This window comes from Oryzias latipes (genome assembly GCF_053564925.1).
Source record: "Oryzias latipes strain Hd-rR chromosome 1 unlocalized genomic scaffold, Olatipes_Hd-rR_3.1 chr1_Y".
Lineage (NCBI taxonomy): Eukaryota > Metazoa > Chordata > Actinopteri > Beloniformes > Adrianichthyidae > Oryzias > Oryzias latipes.
Window position 1 is genome coordinate 5,721,296 of NW_027616335.1, and position 23,013 is coordinate 5,744,308.

A 23,013-nucleotide genomic window follows, 5' to 3' on the forward strand; every position below is an offset into this window, starting at 1 on the left:
AAGACGTCACTTGTTGTTTGCGGAGCAAACGTTAACAATGGATGTCAACAACAGTGTTGTCAAAAGCGGAGCTCTTTTTGTAATATTAAATTTATTTTCACGAAGGAGCAGCAAAATTACAATCTTCTCATTTTAAGAAGGTAATGGAGTCGGGATCGTCTGTACCCACTGTTGTGGAAAGGAAATGTGCATGTGTTGGGGCCGCGCCCCCGCGTGTGTGTGTGTGTGTGCAAGCGCGTGCCGCGATAGAGAATAGGGGGGGGGGGGGGGGGCAGTGTGGGCGCGCATTCATGTTGTGTGTTATGGAGGACGGTAATAAAACAAGGTTTCCCCCAGAATAAATGCTATGGACTCTTTATTAACCGGTTCTGGAGAATCTAAGGATCAGAACAGGGAGGAGGAGGAAGATCGCCTCGGGTCCCCCGCGCTTCTGAGCACGGTCGGAAAGGGGAGAAAGAAAAAAAAGTTATTGCGGGAAAGGTTCAACACCACGCTCTGCCATTTATCTGGATTTTTTTTTTTACAAAAACCGCCCAGTTGCGATAAGAGCCCTGGAGTTTGGCCTGAAAAGAGCGATCAGCCCAAATATTAATCCAATCAGTGACCTCCCTTCTCTTCCACTGACTGGTCTCAGCAGCATCGTCCACCATGGTTGATGTTTACGTTCTCGTTCCCGCCTACTTCAACGCAAAATGATGACGTTTGCTGCGTGTCGATGACGTACGGTTCGGAATCAAGTCGCCTGGCCGGTCAGACGGCGGTCGCAATTGAAAAGAACGGCTACAATTCGGAATCAGGACGGCAAACCCACGGGGCCTGGGTCGCAATTGAAAAGATCGGAACTGTGTCATTCAGACTGTCATGAAAAGATCGGAATTGGGCCGCTTAGGGGCAAAAAATTCGGAATTGGGTCGTTTCAGCCTGCAGTGTGAACGTAGCCTTAAAGTCTGCCGCTCCTGCTAGCAATATGTCATTGAGACTGTGCTGGATTGTGAGTTGTTTGAGGTACAAACAGTTCTCTGAAAATTTTCTTGGTAAACAGTTTAGCTGCTGCTTCACAGCTCAGGTGAAGGTCCGGCTGGGTCATTACAATATTAAGCTTCAGCATTATTGTCAACAGAGATTTGCGTCATAGCTTACGACACACGCATCTACCAGTGGGGCTTTTCTAACTTTCAGCGGACTGCCAAACAGCTGGCTGATGTAAATGGAACTGCCGTCAGTTCCGTGCGTTGCTTGATGAAGTTGAAAGCGAAGTCCGATGGCTGTCCGGGGTGACGCTTTCCGTCACTTTGTCGTATGTTTAGAACACGTGAAAACATTCCTGAAAAGCAAAGACCTGCGAATGGCGATTGTCACACTGATCAAAGCGACAAGACAACTTCATGCCAAAGATACTTTATCCATCAGGAGCTGAAAAAAGGTGAAGAACTTCAACATCAATCACAAGGTCAGTTTGGAGGATGTTTGGGCCATATTTTTTACATTATCCAGTATTTCTGTGCAGCTGCGTAATTTACATAAAATACTAATCAATCCGAGGTGAAGTTTGCATAAACGACCCCTGTCGTAAATTTCCAATGGAAAACTCGAAAAATAATTCTGATACCCAAGTTTCCAAGATGAGGTCGGACATGACCTTCCAAAACGGCGAAGAGTAGAGAAGAGTAAACAATGACAACGGTATGATGGCTGATAAATGTTTTAACTCACGTTATAATATTGCTTTATTGTTTTGCTAAGACATATTTAGTGCGTTCTGTATTTTCTGGTTATGTCAGTATAAAAACTGCTGTTTATCTGTTATAGCAGGTCAGGTAGTCTGACTTTTTCAACAATGTGCCTTAAAATCTTGCATTGGCATGAAATATGGAGAATCAAAACTGCCAGATACAAATAGTAAATCTTCTTTCCCTTTCGGCTTTTCCCATCAGGGGTCGCCACAGCGAACAAGTCGCATGGTAAACTTGGCGATGTTTTACGCCGGATGCCCTTCCTGACGCAACCTTCTCAAAGCAACCGGGCTTGGGACCGGCACAGAAGTAGAGAAGGGAACAGGGAGCAGCCCAAATAGTAAATAAAGGTTCTAATTTATAAATGACAAAAGAAATTTACTCATTTTAAAATTATGAACATACAAAATAATAGATAAAGACGTGTATAAGTGCTTATATTTCCACTTATACTATAATTATTGTTCACATTTATTATTTATAAATGGGTACATTTTTTCTTATTTGTATTTTGCAGTTTTGGTTTTACATAATGATGTTTTGCACAGTTCCGTCTCAGCCGACAGTTTCTTCTGCTCTCAAAAAGCATCAAATGTATTGGAGGTGGTGCAGCATCCAAATCCCAAGATGTTCCTGACTTCACTGAAGATGTCATGTCAGGTCAATTTAATAGCATGTAGAGTAATTTAAAAAACAGTGTCTGCATAAACCCTTTTTTTCATAATACGCAGCTGAAGAGTATGGAGTCCCAAGTTGTTCATAATTAAATAAATAAATATGACCTTGTGCAAAAATACAATCAGACAATAAATCTCTCATTAATATATAAAAAGATCATGAAATTGTGAAAAACCTGCACACAGATTTTAAATGAGCCACTAAACTATTAGTAGTATTCTGCTATAGTTATTTTATTAGCTTTATCGTTAATTATTGTATAATAATAATTATTGTTTTTTAGCTGCAGAAGAAACTCCTGTCACCACATCTTCTGTTGAAAGGGAAAACGTTGATACTGCTGCTGGTAAGTTCAGATCTACCCAATATGGAACCTAAATCAAACTTACTTGTTTCTTTATTACTTAAAAGAAAGTCATACATGTGTGCGCACACAAACAAAAGTGAAGGCACTTCTTTCCAACATTCTCTTTTTAGCATCACAGCAACTTTTCACTGTTTGCTTTTGTTGATGTTCTGTCTCTTATGTTCCAGAGGCTCCAAGAGAGGCGTGTATGGAAGAGGAGCCGACTGGATCCAAAATTCCTCCAATTACAAATTAAATTTCGCTTAGGGCCCCCGGAAGACCAGGGCCGGCCCTGCCTGTCAGCTAGTACAGTTCAACCAATGGGGTGACAACAAATGCAGACATGATGACAAAGTTTTATTGAAATAAAACTTTTAAATAAATAACCAAGTTTTCAATCTTTACGTCATGCGCTGAAACTCATCTGTAGTGGCAACCATTACAGCTTGATGAAGTTGAAAGCGAATATTCTGATCTCCTGCTACACAACAAGGTCCGATGGCTGTAGGGGTGACGTTTTGTGTCACTTTGTCGTCTGTTTAGAACATGTGAAAACATTCGGGAAAAGCAAAGACCTGAACAACCCGCAACTAGAAGATACTGTGGCTGGAAAAGCTGCACGTTTTGGTGGAAATGACTGTGACAAGCCACCTAAACGAGCTGAATGAAAGTCTACAGGCGCCGCAAATGCTTGAAGCTGTTCTGTCATTAGAGCCAAGCTGACTGTCTTTGCCAGAGATGTACAGAGAAAGAAGACGATGCTGCTGCGTTTTACCCTTGCACTGACTTGCTCGGCATTTGCACAGAAATCAAACTTAACTGTATTAATTTGATTTGATATATTTTACCTTTTCAAAAGGCTGCTGTTTTCTTTTTTATAAACACAGGCTGCGTTTTATTGCACTCTGTTTAGTTCCCAGAGGGGCACGGGCGATGCGCTGGACAGAAGTGCATTTGAGATGTGTTAGGATTGGCCAACCCTTTACCTACGTCACTGATGCTTACGCACCCCCTGACGCACAGGTGTTGACGTTTTCTCTTAGTAGTGCCATCTAGTGGTAGGGGAGCCGGTTTAGTTCGTGCTGGTTCGCGGCACCTTCCGTCCGTGAAACCAGGGTTCGACTCCGGGCTGCTCCCTGTTCCCTTCTCTGCCCCTGTGCCGGTTCCAAGCCCGGTTTGAGAAGGTTGCGTCAGGAAGGGCATCCGGCGTAAAACGTTGCCAAGTTTACCATGCGACTTGTTCGCTGTGGCGACCCCTGATGGGAAAAGCCAAAAGAGGAAGAGAGTGCCATCAAATTGCAGAGAAAAATGGTCACTGCTACACGGTCATTGTAAATCTTCTTCTTCCTCTTTCGGCTTCTCCCATCAGGGGTCGCCACAGCGAACAAGTCGCATGGTATATTTGGCAATGTTTTACGCCGGACGCCCTTCCTGACGCAACCTTCTCAAACCGGGCTTGGAACCGGCACAAAGGTAGAGAAGGGAACAGGGAGCAGCCCGGAGTCGAACCCTGGTTTCACGGATGGAAGGCGCCGCAAACCACCACGAGCTAAACCAGCTCCCCCACACGGTCATTGTAAATAAATGCAGAAAACATTAATAATCCATGTTAACCTTCCTAATAAGTTGTTCAACCCAACAGTACCCCTAAATTCTTGAGACGGCTGTCTCATGAAGATGGTTCATTTGGAAGTCAATCTATTGATATCTTGAAGTTTATTTGAATGATGCAAAACCTCCACTGAAGTGTATTTTTGCCTGTATGGCAATGATTGGCGCCATCTAGTGTTCAGTTAATCAAATTGCTAAGTCCACATGTTTAGGTAAACAAGTTATTGAAAACCTTACAGTAATGACAGTAGTTTCAAGTTAATTCTTGTCATGTCTTAAATTTGATTTGAATTATGGAAAATCTCCACTGATACAATTCCTGTCATGTGTCCATAGAACCAAGCTGGAAGCTGTGCCAGATGATCCAGGTGATCTGACCTGAAAAGTGAACTGCAGAGCTGCTTATACTCAACTCTTGAACATACGAGGTCTTTTTATTGGAGTTGTAAAGAAGGTATTTGGATATATTCCGTTAGAGGACAACACTCCAGATGGACAACAGTGTGGTCAAGGAGTTGACCAGCATTTGCTTCCTTACTCTGGAGGAACTCCCATTAGATGACAAGCTGACAAAATAAAGACTAAGCCAGCTTTTATTTTTTTTTCCACACATGTTGTAGTGAAATTCTAATTTTCACGTTAGAATGTACTTGAGATTATTTTGAATAAACATTCAGGTAAATCTAAGTTTTTGTTGTGTCTTATTTACTTTTTTGTATTTGCTGTCTCCTTTTTTAATGCTATGATCTGTTAAGTGCTTACAAATCAAAGAACAGATCAAGATTGCGTGTGATGAGGGAAGGCTCAGAAAACACTGCAGCGACTGTCTGGAAATGCCTTGGGATTCCCCCTGAGGAAGTGGCCTTTGAAGAGGAAAATCTGACCATCTTTGCTCAGACTGCTGCCCCTGTGACCTGATGTCTGAAGAAAATGAATGATGCAAATCTGTAAAAACACAAATTCTTTTTTATTGTAACACAAACATATCTGTCAACACATGTCATCGACAACAGAGCTAAAATGTTCAAAGCTCTCAAAAACTCTGTTTTGAAGACCCTCTGAAGTTGACATCTTGGTCACTGGGCAAAAAGTTTTCTTTTTGTATTTTTTGTGTCCCTGGAGAGCTTGGCCACAGACAACAAACGGGGAGATTGTGCACTCTTGACACTTTACTGTCCCCTCCTGAGCTTTGTCCTTGGAGCTTCCTTTTATAGATGGTAGCTTTTGCCCAGGAGGGTGTGCTGATGCTGGTGTGTGTGCTTTGCATGGAGGCGGTGCTGATGCTGGAAGCGGTGCTGGTGTTGTCAGGGGCAGGTCATATGGGAATGAAATAGACGCCCTGGATGGTTGAGGAAGCAGCTGCAGGCTGCGTTTGGCTACGGATGACAGGTTTAATCAGAGTTCTGCTTGGTGGTTTTGGGAAGGAGGTGGAAGAGGGCAGAGGGATGTCTGTTCTCTTTTTCAGCTTTTTTGTTCCAGCAGTGCTTGGTATTGGTACATATGTAAGCACAGGGTAGTCTTGTGGGGGCAGCACAGCTGGCTGATGTGGTGCTGGAGGTAGCTCCGAGGAGGAGATGGAGGTGGTCTTTGTGATGGTGGACGGCTGCTTGGTGGCACGGAGGTTCAGCAGCCTCTCCTGAAAGCGTATAAAGTCTCTCACCGTCTTGCTGTTTATCTTTGGTAGAGGGATCCCCGCCCTGGACAGGATTGGGTCCTCCACCAGAAGACAATGCTGGATGCGTTCATACGCTTTAAGAATGTTGGTCTTCTCCGGGCTGCTTTGAGAGCCGTGAGGTGTCCGCAGCCACAACAGTTTCACCAGCGTGTACATCAGCCTGTTGTTTTGGGCAGGGATGTCTTGCTGAGCTGGAGCGTACCGTTTAGCCATTTTGACCTTCTGGATAACGGCAGCTTCAACAAGATCATCCCTCTTGGTCCTGCAGTACAAGGTGTTGCCCCAGTGTGTCCTGTACAGCTGGTGAAACTTCTGCGGCTGCTTATCATGTTCCTCCACGGCGTTCCAGGCTTCCACAACCTGGCTCCTCTGCTCTGTGGTGAGGGACAGCTTGTTCTCCCTCACGCCAATCTCCACGAGCAGAGAGCAGAATCTCTCCAGCCTCTGGAATCCAGGAAGAGGATTCGGACTGCAGACATCCTCCTGTTTTAAAGAACAAATGTTAAAAAGGTTTCAGAGAATAAAAAGACTTGCACGCAGGAGACTGTCTGTGCCGTTTGAAATATTTAAAAAGAGGCTACTCACAAAGGCTGGAGGGTGAGGAGTGGAGGTGTCGTGGCTGGTGATGCTGATGTGGGCTGGGGTGGCGTGGAGAACATCACTCTGCTCCTCGCTGTCGCTGTGGTAGGCCTCATCTTCCACTTCTGGATCCAGCTACTCAGGTGGAACCACCTCCTCTTCTGGACCAGGTCCATCTGACATGATGTCCTGCAGGGAAAAAGGTCCAGATTCCCCTGTGCTCTGGCTGAAGAGGTACTCCAAACCCAGGAGCTCATTTGAGGCCACATCAGCGGGAGTTTGGAAGTTTTCTTCCACAGTCTCTCCAAACAGCTGCTGACAGCGTCTGTTGAGCCTGTCAATCAGCGGAGCAGAGTACGTCTGCGATTTTTCAGAAACCTCATTTTTAATAACCTTTCATGTGCTGCTTCTGTGCACGCCAGAGTGTTCTACCTGGAATCATGTGTGGCAGCACTTTGTGGAAACCCTCCAAGCTGTTGCTTCCTCGAAGGCATTTATAAAAAGGCACATCCACACCGTTGATGTTGGTAACACGAGCCACCCTGTACATGCACATGTCCGGTGGATCCTGAATGCAGCCCAGATGCCGCTGCTGGCACGCCCACACCTCATCGATGGCTTCTATAAATAATTAAAAGGAATTCAGAAATAAGGCAGTTCAGTCAACACATTTTTGACACAAACAGGGATGATTGTGAACTTTTTGTTTTAGTTTGTTTTAATTTAAGCTCTGTTTTCAGGTTGTCAGTCCAAATAGCTGCCTTTCCTTTGAGTTAATGATCCTCAGTGTGTTTAGTTGTTTGGTTCTCAGAGAATCTTTTAACTGCTGACAAACATTCAACATTTAGTTATATAGTAATTGAATAGTTCACTAAGAAAGCTTTGCGTTTACCTGGTGTCTTGAAGAGGCTCACTCCGCTTTCATCCAGACCAGCTGGACCTTTCAGCTCCTCGATCGCCCCCTGGATGAGCTGGAATGTTTCCTGCGGTCCCAGAGTCACCCTCCGCACGTGGTGCTTCAGCTGCTCCCTGAAGATGTGCTGCTGGATGACGCAGTCATCCGACAAAGACTTCAAGGCTTCACCCTTAGCCCTGACAGCCTTTATCAGCAGATCCAGGTCGCCTTTATTGTAAGCCAGCACTGCCCCAGCCAGTGCAGACTTGAATGCAGCGCATTTGGAGTGGCTGTCGGTCCGGATGGCTGCCTCGAACCGGTGGATCCAATGGAAGATGTCCAGACGAACCACCATCCCACGGTCAACCCAAGGCTGAAACAAAGTCTCCACCGCTGTATGGCCTTGAGCGCGGCAGCACCCCCGATCAATGTACAGGATCTTCGGAGCCAGTTGATTGGCCTGCTCAAACCTCTCCATCAGTCCTTGACACATGGGCCGAAGCTTGTCTGTGGATTCCTCGCAGGTCAGCACGAAGGTCACAATTTGGGAGTGTTCGTTCCCAACACTGGTGAACCACTCGGCTGACCCATGAGCCTCTCTAGACAGCTTCTTAACCACCTGAAAGATACCATCATTTGTCATCAAACCCCAGCAATATGAGGTGCATTTCATCTCAAGTTGTGAAAATGACTGCAATATGTCTGAAATGGTAATACAGTGAAACTTTAAAAAACTTTTTTGGTGGAATCCATTTTCAGCACAGTGCCAAAGGTGGAGAGGATCTGGTTCCTGTAGTCCTGCACATTGTCGGCCTCTGCCAGCAGAAAGGCGTGCCGCAGCAGTCGCGCGGAGGGTAACTCTCTGGAGGGAGGGGGGAAGGTGTGCCCCAAAGCGGAAACAATGCCACCCGGCTCCACGGTGCTCATCAGAAGGGTGGTGTACAGGTCCTTACGATGAAGATATTCTTCATGGTGGTTTTCCTGGACCTGCCGCCACACCTTTCACCATAGTGTTGCCCACTGTTCTGTCCCGCAGTAGGCGAACAACATTCTTGTCCACGCCGTGCCTTGGAGAAGAGAGCGAGTCATCAGATGATTCATTTAAAATTCTTTCACATGCTGCTGCTAACACTCACTTGCAGGTGAGAACTGCAGGGAACATGGCTTGATGGGCCTCACTGAGCTGAGACAGAATGACACGATCCCATGCAAGCCAGCGCCCCACTGTGCCCCCCTCCTTGTTTCTGGCTGCCTTTGTGCATGGTCCACAACACAAAACCTCAGTCACCATTGTGTACCAGCTGGACACGTCACATATGTGCCGTACCTGCAGATATCAGAAACAGTGAAGCAAAGCTGAGCAACGTGTGATGTGCTCATCTCTGAGGCTATATTTAACTACTAAACAGAACAAAATTAAAGCTGTATGGAAAGCCTTTAAAATACATTAGTATTGGATCTTCTGTCCTGAACACTTCTGCTTAAAAAAGAAATTTACAAAAAAAGAAGAAAAAAAAGGTAAGTCGTACCCGATGATGGTAGCCAGACTTGTAGAGGTGCACATCTCGCCCTGCACCTGCACAGGTGTCACCCCGAGGACACTTGAGAGAGTACCTCCAAACTCCCACAGGACGCCAGACAAAGACGCGGCTCCGGAAAAAGAGGTGTGGAGCCGGTAGACCAGCGCTGATGAAACCAGGAGGCTCCGGAGGGTAAAACCACATCCGGTCTGATTTCATCACCCGCCTCCTCTTGAGATGGCCAGACACATTTTTATATGTTTGAACGGCTGTGAACAGTCCTCTCTCTGTGTCCTCCTTCAGCCAGTTGACGTCAGCAGGCGGGATGCCATTGGGGTCTTCCCACAGACGCACCCAACCCTCTAATTCCACCTGCATTGTATATTATATACAGAACATGTGATGAGTTTTAATTAAATGTAAGAGATTTAAAGTAGTCATATTTACTAACTTACAGGTGAGTCACTCTGAGGCAGTTCCACAGGAGTGACGCGACTCTGGGATGTGGAGGCCAACGCACTGGTCTGAAGAACAGATGCAGAGTGCTGTGCAATGGTTCCAGACAGAACGGGCCTCTTACTGATTTTAGGCTGGGAGGATGCAGATGGGGAGGTCCTCTCTGGATGAAGGGGGGCAGATGAGGATATCTGAGGCTGGGAGGAAGATGCGGTTGAGGCAGTCATCTCTTTCCGAGGGGAAAATGAGGATGACTTGACCCGGCTGGCTGACTTCTTTTTTGTAGGCTGGGATTCTTTAGAAACAATCTCAGTAAGCCGACTACTGCCTTGGCTTGCACTAGCGGACTCCTGAGACGTCACTAAATCTAAGAAAGTAAAAATTTTGGGATTAAGAAAGACATGTACGTATTTTTAATTAACTCTGTTAGTCTCTTACCTTCCACAGCCTGACATGCAGCCATCAGCTCAGCATCATCAGCAGCAGCAGACATTGAAGATGGATTGCCCATTTTCAGCTGTTGCTGCAGTAGGAAAGAAAACGTTTTAATTCATTAAATTCTGTAAAGTTCAGTCATGAAACATTATCAATGTGCAAATCAAACACGCTCTTTGCTTTTGGGGTGTTTATGGCCACAACACTTACTTGTTCCTTTTCTGATATGTATTTTCGGAACCTCTTCATCTGCACGCTGGTGATGTGGGTCAGAGGCGTGTACAACCATCTCCTCACCGAGCTGTTTGCTTTTTGAATCATCTCCCTCTCCTTCATGCTAAATGTCTCTGGCCTGTCCTTTTGTGCTGCATACTGCCGGTGGAGTTCCCACATCTCCTGAAAGGTATGGTCTTCAAACCCTTTCTGGCCATAGATGCACCGGTCTATGTTGGCCTCGAGGAGAATGGAGACTTGAGGGACGCTCTCTGTGTATTCCATCAGGCAGTCTTTGATCCACTGGTTCCCAATTTCACCTTTTCGAGCCGGGTTAAACACCTCCGCTCTGTGTTTGTCAACTAGGCTGCAGGTGGATATTTTGATCAGTTTAGTTTAATGCAGACATATTTGTGTCATTCATATTTAGCATTGCATGCGTTAGGTTGTGTAGTACATAAAAGGTCGTTTTTATGTTAAATACTTACAATTTCAGGTATCCAACATCATTGGCCACAAGCCAGTGGAAAGGGGCGTTCTTGTACTGCCCAAAAGGCAACACCAGCCTTCCCAGACACTGCTGATGGGATGGTGAAGAGATCCCTTCAGCCCGCAGCAGTTTTTCTGCATGGCCTAGGGCGGTGAACTGATGGAGCAGCTCTGGTGGAGGTTGAGGGAAGACTTTTTTGTTCTCCCGATACAAGCGGGCCTCTTTTGAAGCCACAATAATGGCCTGCTGGCGATGCGCTGGGGCGTTTGGGTTTGTGACCCGGATGAAAGTTGCCATCTTTGCTTGTGATAGTCTGTGTCATAGAAGAGTAATAGGTGGTTACACAGAGTGCTGGCAAGACTTCAAAGTGTGTTTAATTCAAATATCTTGGCAAAATCTATATTGTATATTCGATGTTAATATTCTTTTTTAAATCCTCATCTAGGCCTTTAAAAGCATGCACATGAATATACAATGACGTACACGCATCATTGTATGTGCATGTGCATGCATGTACGTACATCTGCACATCATTGTATGTGCATGTGCATGCATGTACGTACATCTGCACATCATTGTATGTGCATGTGCATGCATGTACGTACATCTGCACATCATTGTATGTGCATGTGCATGCATGTACGTACATCTGCACGTCATTGTATGTGCATGTGCGTGCATGTACGTACATGCACATACAATGACGTGCACATACAATGATGCATGTGCACATGCACACGCATGTGCACATGCATCACTCAACATGGTTTTAAAAATTGACTTAGAAAAATCCAACGTTGCAGAGAGACTTGTTCACTTAAAAAGCTAAAACCCACAATGACGTTGTTTAATCAGGAAAAAAAGATGTTTGTGTTTATTTACTCCCTAAAATGTATGCTACTATTTTAAAAACGAATGCTAATTCGAAAAAATCGCTAGCTAGCTAGCTAGCTAGGACCTGTTTACAGACCAGAATAAAGGTAAAATCTCAGCGATCGGAGCGGTTTGAACAGTTAAAACATTTAATCTGAAGAGGAAAAACAAAGTGCTATTCGCAAAATCGTCCGTAAAAGGCATGCTATTACAACCAACGCTAATTTGAAAAGTTCGCTAGCTAGCTAGCTAGGAGGACCTGTTGGCAGACCAGGAAAACCGTCAAATCTCAGCGATCGGAGCGATTTGAACGATCAAAACGTTTAATTTGAAGAAGAATAAAACAAAGCACCTTTCAAAATGTCGGAAAAAGCATGCTAGTAGTACAGGGACTGCTAGGTGGAAGCGATCATTCCTTTTTTGCAAAACAATGTAAACTGTGCGTGCGAATAGCAGCTCAGACGACAATGAAAACACGTAATTAGGAATAGTAAATGCTTGAATAAAGAAAAAAACTTGTCCTAACTAAATCATAGGCCATTTTTGATGAAGCAGGTATTGCTGGGAAAGTGGCTCACCTGGTCCGCGTGCAGCGTGTCAATGCTCGCGATCTGATTGCTTGTCTAGGTTGGGCACAACGAGCCTCTGATTGCTCGTTCACATCCATGGGCGTCAAGTCTGGAACAATGAGCGTCCAGAATTGTCCATGTTGGACGCAGACTCGACCAATGGGAGCGGAGATCGTCTATGTTGAACGTGGACTGTTGCACTACTCTGGCCCCATCCTCTGATGGACGCTTTCCATCACTTTGTCGTCTGTTTAGAACACGTGAAAACATTCCTGAAAAGCAAAGACCTGAACTACCTGCACTTGGAAGATGCTGAGTGGCTGGAAAAGCTGCACTTTTTGGTGGATGTGACTGTGAAAAGCCATCTAAACGAGCTGAATGAAAGTCTCCAGGCGCCGCAAATGCTTGAAGCGTCGTCATGCACTTTCCATTTTATTGTTTTGTGTTCGAATCGTCAAAATAAAAATGAGATCAAAGATCAGATTTCTTTATTAAATTTCTATAATTTGATCAAAGCAATGAAACATAATTCATTAATATTGTAATGAAGTTAAACTTGCACAACAGAGCAGTCACGTGACGCGTTGTTCTCCGCAGAATGTACTGCAGGACAAATAAACATTTAATCGTTAATAATGCTCATTATGTGTTTCAAGCAACTTAGTCATTTTGATAGTAGGCTAAAATATCTAATATAGACACATATTGCACGTGTTGCCTACATTATAAGGCTTAAATAGGGCTTTTAATATTTTGCGGCTCCAGGCATATTTGTTTTTTGTTTTTTTCGTCCAATTTGGCTCTTTCAACATTTTGGGTTGCCGACCCCTGCTTTAATGTGACAAAAAAGTGTCTTTGTTTACATATCTGCTTTGTTGCACCTTTGCAGCCATGCTTCTCACACACGGAAGTAAACTAGTAAAGCTGATCACCACACTCAGCCTTTTTCAGAGCATTGTACACATCCCTCTGATCCATCAGGTCCCTAAACTAGAATCCATTGCTTTGAGGTTCTGCAGAACTTTAGCCCGCTTTGCTAGCATGTTAGCAGATGCTAAGCGCATTAGCCTTTTAGCTGCTGCCGTGCGTCATTGTCTATCTTATTTATCTGAGCCGCTAAACAGCACAGAAATCCACGTTTTCATATCTTACTGGCAGCAACATGGCTCAGAGTTTCTGTTTGGTATCCATTCCAAGTAAAAACTAAATAGTTCATGCAATTAGTTATATCACTAGAGGAGACACGCCCGCTTTAGAAACCTGGCCGACGGTGGCGGAGCGCGACGCCATCTTAGTGAGGTCGACGACGCCCACATGACATTGATTTCCATTGATTTTAGTGGTGTCTATGTAGCTTTTATAAACTGTATTTATTTTTAGATTTGAATATATTTATACATATATATAAATATATTATATTTTATGTATATAATGTATATATAGATACATCATTTGTTGTTGTTAAAGAAGAGAAAAAGGTCAGCCTTAAAAGCTCAAACTTGAATGAAAATGCATTGTTGCTGGACTTCTTACAAATAAAAAAATTATTAGAAAGAATTTTTAAAATTAATTTGTAAACATTTAGAAGTTTTAGACCTCTTTGACATGCAATTTAAATTATTTAGAAAAACCCAAGAATAAGTCAATAATAATAATAGTAATATTAATAAATCAATAGTAAGTCAATATGTAGAATTTTCTTCACTGTTCCTCCTCAATGACAATGCTGAACACGGTATTCTCGAGAACAGGCGCATTTTAAGTTCTTAACTCCATGTAACGCCGTGAAAACTACATAACAGAGTTGTATATATACCGTTAGACTTGACATTTACAGTTTCACCAAAAAATACTTAACAAGTTAACTACCTCGTGGCTGCCTGTCACTTCGGAGGTCTTTGATAAATAACCAGTCTGTATTCAACTTTTCACAGCTGGTTGACTCCTTTTCCAAGCTGCCCTTTTGCATGGATCTTGGTTCAAAGTCTATTATGATGTGAGAATAAACTCCTCAGCCCAACATCAAATCACGCGAGTTCTCAGGAACTCTCGCGTTATTAGCGTTATGCACAACTTCATATAACATTGTAATATAACAGTACTAAACAGCATAAAATCAAATAAAACACAATTTACACATTTTAATAACACTATTTTCAACCAAAGATATTTCTTCCTTTAAACCAAAAATGAACTAATTTTGTAACCTTTTCAGTGACACTTACACTCCCACCAAATCACTAAACTTTTATTGTGATTTTCTAAAATGTTTTGACTACATACAAACTTTGTCAGCTTCGATTAAAGTCACAACCTTATGAATAGGTCTTTTTTATGTCTATTAGTCTCGTCTGTGTCTTTCCTTTGTCAAAGGTAGTTTCGCTAGTCTTCAGGTTCACCTTTCGAACCTTTCCATCTGTGCTCTGAAATGTCTCCATTACACGAGCGAGTTTCCATCTACATCTTGGTGCATTGTCATCTTGCAGGATCACAATGTCATTTACTTGGAGGTTACGTGAAGCTTTTTGCCATTTTTGTCGTTGTTGGAGATTCAACAGATATTCTCGCTTCCATCTCTGCCAGAACTCATTTGCAAGAAACTGAACTCTTTTCCATCTTTTGTTCAAGTACAAATCTTCTTTGGAGAACTGACCAGGAGGAGGAAGAATAATTGAGGACTTCATAGTTAATATGTGATTTGGCGTAAGTGGTTCTGGACCAGTGGGATCATTAAGATGTTCAACAGTTAATGGTCTGCTATTGATAATGGTTTCTATGAGGTTCCATTTGTGCCAAAAATATCAAAATGTGTTTTTGCGTCTACTGTTATGTCTTTGGTCCACTGTCTATGCTTTGGGCTCATTGTCTATGTCTATTGAACGAGTTCATTTTACATTGGTTCATGTCTATGTATTACTAAGCAATATCTTCTGCATGCCCATGATTCTTTGATTATTACTTTGTATTAACTTTGTGATGTATATGCTTGCTTTATCCTTAAACTTTATCTTTGTCATTGTCCTTATCCCATGTCGTCTAACTACGGCGTCAGGAAGATCCTTAGCAACCGTTGCTAGTGTCGTTTGCTACGTCGTCTCACCATGTCGTCAGGAAGATCCTTAGCAACCGTTGCTAGTGTCGTTTGCTACGTCGTTTCACGTGTCGTCAGGAAGATCCTTAGCAACCGTTGCTAGTGTCGTTTGCTACGTTCTTTCACCATGTCGTGTCCTTAGATCTTGCTGTATTTCAAATTTTGCAAAGGTCGTCAGAGAAGTCTTTTGTACGGTCGATAAATTGTTTCCCGTATTATCACGGAACAAAACACTTAAAAAAAAAAAAACCTTTATTGACAATCTGCAAACGCGCACTGCCAGAAAGGGGGGGGGGGTGCAGCGTACAACGGTTTCACGTTCCCGTTTAAAGTTATTTAGAGTATGGCTTTAATTTAATCTTGTGATGAAACTATTATTTCAAATTATTTTGAAAAATGACTGATCTTTATAAAATATGTTGTTACAAATCTGATGGATAAACGAGGATCAGATGGGCTAATAAGAGCCTTATGTGGTCCCGAGTGCGCCATCTCATGGTCACATAAATAGATTAAAAAGAAAAGCTCAAAAACCAGTCAGTTTTCGACTGTTATATTCATAATTAGTGACTCGACCCACTAAAATTTGAGAAGGTAACTCATCAAAGATATTTTAAAGGCCTCCTTGCAAGGCCCCCGTAAATCGTTCAGCGGCAAAAAAATAAATATTGCCATGGACTAATGACTTGAGGGTTTATTTCTGAACAAATACATTAAATCAACACCAATGTGTTTGTAATTTTATTATTAATAAATCAACCACGTTTTTCATGATCAGAACACAGCACATTCATAAATAGTCTTCGTAAAATGTTCATATTTATTATGTGTCATTCTCCGCGTTAAATAGAAGTAGTTCGCCTCCAGATCAGGTGGTGGCGGTAATGCGCCACTTTGTTTTCGTTTCAAGCGTTGTATGCATGCCCCCCCCCCCCCCCCTTCTGGCAATACGCGTTTGAGGGAATATCAAAATAAAGTTCATCTTAAAAACGTGTTGTCATGGTTAACCCTGACGTCTGCTTTGATAAACGTTTCTTTTTCGTTCCGTGGTAGTAAAGGAAAAAATTTACCGGCCTTACAAAGGACTTTTCTGACGACTTTGGCAAAATTTGAAAAACGAGAACATCTAACGACAAAACACGGGGAAACGTCGTAGCTAACGACAGTAGCAAACACCGTAGCTAACGACAGTAGCTAACGACAATAGCTATCGACAGTAGCTATCGACAGTAGCAACGGTTGCTAAGTCCTGACGACAAAGTGAGACGACCAAAGACATAGACAGTGGACACAAAAACAGATTTTTGGCACAAATGGAACCTCATAGGTTTCATAAAGAAACGTTCTCAAACTTGTAGCATCCAGTCTGTTTGAACATTTGTCTAGCATTGCTGTTAGGATGCTTCGTACTGTTCGAATTTGGCGTTCCCATACACCTCCCATGTGGCTTGCTGCTGGGACATTCAACACAAATTCACAACCGATAGCTTTTTGGCGTTCTTGATCCATGCCTTTCATTAATTGCAAAAACTCTCTTCTGGCACCCATGAAGTTTGTTCCTTGATCACATCTCACTTGTCGGACGTGACCTCTTATTGCAATGAGAGTGCGCAGGGCATTAATGAAGGCATCTGTTGTTAAGTCGTCTAGGGTTTCAATGTGCACAGCTCGTGAACATAAGCATGTGAATAACAGTCCGTATCTTTTGATTTCTTTTCTTCCTTCCTTCACTATGAAGGGGCCAAAACAGTCGACGCCACAGTAGGAAAATGGAGGGGCTGTTTCTGTTCTTACTTCTGGCAAATCTGCCATCTGTTGGATGTTTGTAGTCTTTCTGTATTTTCTACATTTCACACAGTGATAAATGTGTGATGAAACAACATTTCCACATCCTACAATCCAGATTCCATTTGCACGTAATTCATTTGTGGTAATGCTTCTACCTTGGTGCTGTACACTTTCATGGTAGTGTTCAATGAGTAAGTCTGACACGTGCGAATCTTTGGGAAGGATTGCAGGGTGTTTGACTTTGTAGTGTAAAGCTGATTGTGAAAGTTTTCCTCCTACTCTGAGAACATTTTGCTCATCTAGAAAGGCATTTAGCTGACTTAATCTTTTGTTCTTGGGTAAGGTGTTTTCTCTTTGTGTTCTTATTTTCTTTATTTCTTCTTTGAAGGCTTCTTCTTGTGCTTGCTTGATAATGAAGAGTTCTGCTGCTTCTCTCTCTTCAAGATCAGATGCTTCATTTGTTCGTTTCTGAAGACCTTTGAACTCTTTGAGGAGTCTTCTGAGTCGGGATTTACCCTTTACAGCTCGTGCTGGTTTGCAGCGCCTTCCGTCCGTGAAGCCCGGGTTCGACTCCGGGCTGCTCCCTGTTCCCTTCTCTACCTCTGCCGGCTCCAAGCCCGGTTTGAGAAGGTTGCGTCAGGAAGGGCATCCGGCGTAAAACATTGCCAAGTTTACCATGCGACTTGTTCGCTGTGGCGACCCCTGATGGGAGAAGCCGAAAGTGGAAGAAGAAGCTCTTGACCAATCAGAAAACTTCTTCATGCGTTCCAGCAAAATGTTTGCTTCCCTTGATTGAATGGTGTGTGTGTGAACTTTACGAAGCTCTGGATCTGCCTCAAGTATTTCTCCCACCATTTCCTTTCTTACTGGAAGATCTTGTTGCCAAAGAAATGCAGGACCTTGTAACCAGCTTGACTCTTTAATTTGTGTTGCATTTAAGCCTTTTGAAGAATGATCGGCTAGATTGTTTTCTGTTGCATGTTCTTCTTGCTTAAGTTTGACTGTTTGGTGTACTTTAGGATTTACTTCATGCACTATGACTCTATTACTGGTGCCAATTACATCACTTTGACTGTGTACTTGATAGGAACAGCCTACGATGCTCCAGCCAAGATCTGTCAGTTGTGCATAAGGTTGGTTTTCTGTACCAGACAAGACTTCTCTTGGTAGAAGAGCTTGTTGGCAGTTATAGCCAATAAGTAAGCCAACTTCACATTCTAGCAGAGGAGGTATGCAATCCGCTAGTTTTTCAAGATGTGGCCACTTTAAAGTGGTTTCAGACGTTGGGATGTGCGACTTGTTCGCTGGGATAAACTCTCTTGTGAAGACTGGTGGCAGAGTAATTCTCTGCTTGCTTTCATATCCTCTTACTTGAAGGTTTAGGAGCTTTTCACATGGAATAACTGTTAGCTTAGCAGACATTGTCGATAGCCGTAGACTGGCTTTGCTTTTGTCTGTCTCAAGTTCTTGAGCTACGTCATCCAAGATGAAAGAGGTATCGCTCTGTGAGTCGAGAAGAGCGTACACAAGTACTTCTTTATCTGGGTACTTTGTGGATGAGACCCAGACGGGCAGTATTGACGATGTCAAAGTGCTTACAATTTCTTGGGAAACTCTATTGGTTGTTGCGGTTGCAGATATGTCTTTGTCTCTTGTATGTGTCTCTTCTTGAACATCTGTCTTCTCTTGAGACTTTCCTTCAATTTTCACAGTAACTGTCCTTTTGCGTTCTGTGAACTTGTCATCGTGCAAGCATGTTGGATGTTTCCTTTGACACTTATCACATGTGCTTCTCTTGTCGCACTTCTTGGAGTGATGCCCTGTCATTAAACATCCAAAACAAAGTTTCTCTGTTTGTACAAACTTGACACGATCTTGTACAGTTTTCTCTGTAAACTTGCGACACTTATTGAGAGAGTGACCAGACCTTTTGCAAAATATGCACGTTGTGGCACTGAAAATTGAGTTATCTGAGTTTGTTGTTAGAGTTTTGGCTTGAATGACTTGAGTTTTTTTGTGTTTGGGGTTTTCTGATTCTAAACCTTTGAGTGCTTGTATTGAGGTTATGGGGTCGCAGGCCAAGTCTGCTTCAGCTTACATGAATTCCACAAACATCTGGAACGATGGATAATAGCCACTGATTTGCCTTATTTCCTTAGCTTTGCGGTTCCATCTTGACACAAGCCAATCTGGCAGTTTTAACAGTATCCTTTGGTTCTCCATACAATCATTGAGAACTTCCAGAGTCTTGATATGTGGCATTGCTGCTTCACAACTTTTAAGGAAGTCTGCAAATTCTCGTAATTCACATCCATCCTTGGAGTTTATTTTAGGCCAACTGTGGAGCTTGTCTCTAAAACATTTTCCTATGGTGAATGGATCTCCAAATCGTCTTTCCAACAAATCTTGAGCTGAGTCGTATGCTTCGTCGGTGCCTATTAGGAGAAATCCTTCGACTGCTTTTTTTGCAGATCCACCAATGTACTTTCTAAGGTAGTACAGCCTTTCGTTTTTGGGAATATTTTTTCTTTCAATTAATGTTTTGAAGGACAACTGCCAGTCTTTAAACTTTAGAGGGTCTCCAGTAAACACTGCAGGTTCTGGAGTAGGAAGCCGATTGGCACATATGGCTTCTGCCAAGATGCTCACTAAATCAGAATTATGCTGAAGTTGTGTGTTAGCTGTGGAGACCTGTATTTCTGTAGGAACAAATTGCGGACTTGATTCTTGAATTATTTGACTTTTGACTACTGTGTTAGCAAGTGGAACAAATGCAGGGCTTGTTGCATTTAGAACTTGTGCTGTGTTTGAACCTTGAAAGAGTGTAAGTGGTGTGATGGGAATTTCATTACGTTCCTCCGCCAGTTTGTTGCTGCTTGTCGAACTGTAACTTTCGTAGCTGTTTTCAGCTTCATTATAGATCTTCACTCTGGCTTTGGCAGCATTAAGTTTTTTAATCCCTTCCAAACGTTCTATTTTCCTGCGTTGTTCCTCCATTGCTTGTTGTCTAATTAAAGTTTCAACTTCAAGTTTTTGTAATTTGCTCTTTTGCCTTTCTTGTTCTTCCATGACAGCTAAGATTTCTTGGGATGCTGCTACCTCAGCTGCTGCTTCAACCTTTTTGATTGACTGTGCGCATGACAGCAATGAGCTATTTGACTTTTGTGTTTTTGACCTGGAATTAGATCTTTCTGAAGCCAAACACGATCCAACATCTGGCCATGGCTCTTGGTCCTCTTCGGCCTTTCCTTCTAGCCACCTTTCAGCTCTTTTAACAATGAAATCTGAAAGGGTTGTGCATGCATCAACCTTGCACCTCATGTCTGGATCCGAAGCATGTATTTGCCGGATCTCATTGTAAATAGCTTGAACATTTTGGCAAGTTAACATTATGTTGCTCATCAACTCTGTTAACTCACTCTCAGTGGCTGTGTCAGTCAATATTACTTTGCTTAATCTTGCCTCATATCTCCATTTTTCATAAGTAATTTTATATTTACGTTGCAGAGCTTTGAGCTTTTCTTCTTGAAGCTCCTTTCCCTTTTCAGTTAATGTTCTTGTTCTTTCACTTTTGCGAATATTTGTTTGAGTATCTGGATCATTAGATACGTCAGTCATCTTGTGAGTCGAGTCCTATAGTTATAATCTCACTTCTGATCCCGAATGACTCAAATATTACCTTCAAATTGTTATTTCTTAGTAAATAACATTAGTTAATTAATTTCTTAACATAAATAGGATACATTCACTTATATTATTTCAATTAACCTTGAATATGGTTTTAACTTCAAACAAAATGTACAGACTTCAGTAATTAGAACAAACAAATTACCATAAAGTTCAGTAGACAATAATTAGCTTTTGGCTTAATGTGCTGAAATAACTTTGTGCAGTTTAACTTCTTTTAAACCACGCTTATTTCCTTAAAACACAATTCTTTGCTTATTTCCTACTTTACTTTATGAAATTGTCCTTAATCAACGAAGCACTGTTGCTGGGGAACGTTGGCGTAACGGCGCCCTCTTGTGGTGTGCGTCGGTTATCGACCAACTGCCGCTGTTGTGCCGTCCGTCTCTCGAGCTTCTCACCGCCGCTTGGCTGGAAGAGTTTTCACTGTAGAATTTTCTTCACTGTTCCTCCTCAATGACAATGCTGAACACGGTATTCTCGAGAACAGGCGCATTTTAATGTCTTCACTCCATGTAACGCCGTGAAAACTACATAACAGAGTTGTACAAATACCGTTAGACTTGACATTTACAGTTTCACCAAAAAATACATAACAAGTTAACTACCTCGTGGCTGCCTGTCACTTCGGAGGTCTTTGACCAGTCTGTATTCAACTTTTCACAGCTGGTTGACTCCTTTTCCAAGCTGCCCTTTTGCATGGATCTTGGTTCAAAGTCTATTATGATGTGAGAATAAACTCCTCAGCCCAACATCAAATCACGCGAGTTCTCAGGAACTCTCGCGTTATTAGCGTTATGCACAACTTCATATAACATTGTAATATAACAGTACTAAACAGCATAAAATCAAATAAAACACAATTTACACATTTTAATAACACTATTTTCAACCAAAGATATTTCTTCCTTTAAACCAAAAATGAACTAATGTTGTAACCTTTTCAGTGACACTTACACAATACAAACAATAAATAAATAATAAGTCAATAAATAATAATAAAAATAATTATATTATTATTACGATTAACAATAATAATAATAATAATAATAATAATAGTAATAGTAATAATAGTAGTAATAATAATAATAATAATAATAAAAAGAAGTCCAAAAGTGAACAATAGATTTACCCTAAAAAAACAATCTGGCCTCTTATCAAAATCTGTTTCCACAAATGTTTTGAACAGTCAGACTGTATTTCTAGTTGGTTCCACAGTGATCCATCTGGGATAACTCTTTTGATAGCCAAGATCCACTTTTTCCTGAAGTCTGAGTCCATTGGAAACCTGACTCAGTCACTGAGTCAGAAATGTATAAATCTGTATAAATAGCCTAGTATGCTGTATACAGGTTTAGCAAAATAAAATGTACATTTATATTGACATGTAATTTAAATTATTTAGAAAAACCCAACAATAAGTAAATAATAATAATAATAATAATAAAAAAATAGTAAGTCAATACAATCAATAAATAATAACAATAAATAAATAAGTCAATAAATAAAAAAACAAGTTTATTAATAATAATAATAATCATAATAATGATAATAAATATTCAAAAGAAGTCCAAAAGTGAACAATAGATTTACCCTAAAAAAAAAAACAACAAAGAAAAACAACAGATTCATACTGATTCATGTTAGTGATCAGTTCGTGTAACACAGATGTTATGGTGTCGGGTTTTAAGCGAACAGTCTGGCCTCTTATCAAAATGTGTTTCCACAAAATGTTCTGAACATATCAAGACTGTATTGCTAGTTGGTACCACAGTGACCCATCTGGATTAGCTCTTTTGATAGCTAAGATCCACTTTTTCCTTAAGTCTGAATCCATTGGAAACCTTCAAGAAAAGTTCAGTCACTGAGTCAGAAATGTATAAATCTGTATTACTATAATAGCCTAGTATGCTGTATACAGGTTTAGCAAAATAAAATGTACATTTATGTCGACAGCAAATTATACGTACATCATGCAGCATGTTGATAACAGCCCTGCAGCATCGTGCATGTCAACATGTGTACTATTAATGAAGCCCCTGCAGCATTAAAAGAAAAAAAATTATAGTACTTACCTGTGAAATGATATACCTTCCTCCTTCATGGACTCAGTTCTCTGATTTTGGCAGTTGTAACCCGCGCAATGAACTGTTATTGTAAAAAAAATGTGTTCACATGCATGCACTGCAGCAGTAACTTGACCTCACCAAGATGGCGGTGCTCCCCTCCCATGAGGAACCACGTGATGTCTCCTCTAGTGATATAACTCATTGGTGTAGACGCTACTTGGCGTCTATCTTCTTCGCTGGTATGTGTGCTCAGCAAGGTAGTTTTGTGTTTGAGCGCCCCCAAGTTGTGTTTTACTGTAACTTCA

The 23,013-nt window shown here is 41.9% G+C and overlaps 2 protein-coding genes across 5 annotated transcripts; both read right to left on the reverse strand.

The window, feature by feature from the left end:
- Positions 1–5,314: 5,314 nt before the first annotated feature.
- On the reverse strand, positions 5,315–8,190 carry LOC144990382 (uncharacterized). Of its 3 annotated transcripts, XM_078943590.1 has the most exons (4): positions 7,515–8,190; positions 7,055–7,243; positions 6,629–6,956; positions 5,315–6,526 (listed from the first exon to the last, which is right to left on the reverse strand). In XM_078943590.1, the coding sequence occupies exons 1-4, from the start codon at positions 8,188–8,190 to the stop codon at positions 6,445–6,447; spliced, it is 1,275 nt and encodes a 424-aa protein (XP_078799716.1). In that variant the 3' UTR covers positions 5,315–6,444. The 3 variants fall into 3 exon arrangements, with proteins under 3 accessions (XP_078799716.1, XP_078799717.1, XP_078799718.1); XM_078943591.1 differs by lacking the exon at positions 5,315–6,526 and having other exon boundaries at positions 6,677–6,811; XM_078943592.1 differs by lacking the exon at positions 5,315–6,526 and having other exon boundaries at positions 6,845–6,982.
- Positions 8,191–8,444: 254 nt separating this feature from the next.
- On the reverse strand, positions 8,445–13,446 carry LOC144990380 (uncharacterized). 2 transcript variants are annotated; one of them, XM_078943585.1, is made up of 8 exons: positions 12,083–13,446; positions 10,630–10,944; positions 10,139–10,508; positions 9,932–10,016; positions 9,493–9,860; positions 9,047–9,409; positions 8,654–8,844; positions 8,445–8,584 (listed from the first exon to the last, which is right to left on the reverse strand). In XM_078943585.1, exons 1-8 carry the CDS (start codon positions 12,169–12,171, stop codon positions 8,485–8,487), a joined length of 1,881 nt encoding a protein of 626 aa, XP_078799711.1. In that variant the 5' UTR covers positions 12,172–13,446; the 3' UTR covers positions 8,445–8,484. The 2 variants fall into 2 exon arrangements, with proteins under 2 accessions (XP_078799711.1, XP_078799712.1); XM_078943586.1 differs by lacking the exon at positions 12,083–13,446 and adding an exon at positions 11,857–12,072.
- Positions 13,447–23,013: the final 9,567 nt, after the last annotated feature.

Excerpts from the sequence above, each read along its gene's own strand:
- LOC144990382 (XM_078943590.1), bottom strand. The coding sequence starts at position 8,190 with ATGAAATGCACCTCATATTGCTGGGGTTTGATGACAAATGATGGTATC. Across the intron at positions 7,244-7,514 it reads GAGCCTCTTCAAGACACCAG|AAGCCATCGATGAGGTGTGG; the intron begins GTAAACGCAAAG and ends AATTATTTATAG. Across the intron at positions 6,957-7,054 it reads GCTGCCACACATGATTCCAG|GCTCAACAGACGCTGTCAGC; the intron begins GTAGAACACTCT and ends GCTGATTGACAG.
- LOC144990380 (XM_078943585.1), bottom strand. The coding sequence starts at position 12,171 with ATGGATGTGAACGAGCAATCAGAGGCTCGTTGTGCCCAACCTAGACAA. Across the intron at positions 9,861-9,931 it reads TGCATGTCAGGCTGTGGAAG|ATTTAGTGACGTCTCAGGAG; the intron begins GTAAGAGACTAA and ends TTACTTTCTTAG. Across the intron at positions 8,845-9,046 it reads AGTCTGGCTACCATCATCGG|GTACGGCACATATGTGACGT; the intron begins GTACGACTTACC and ends TGATATCTGCAG.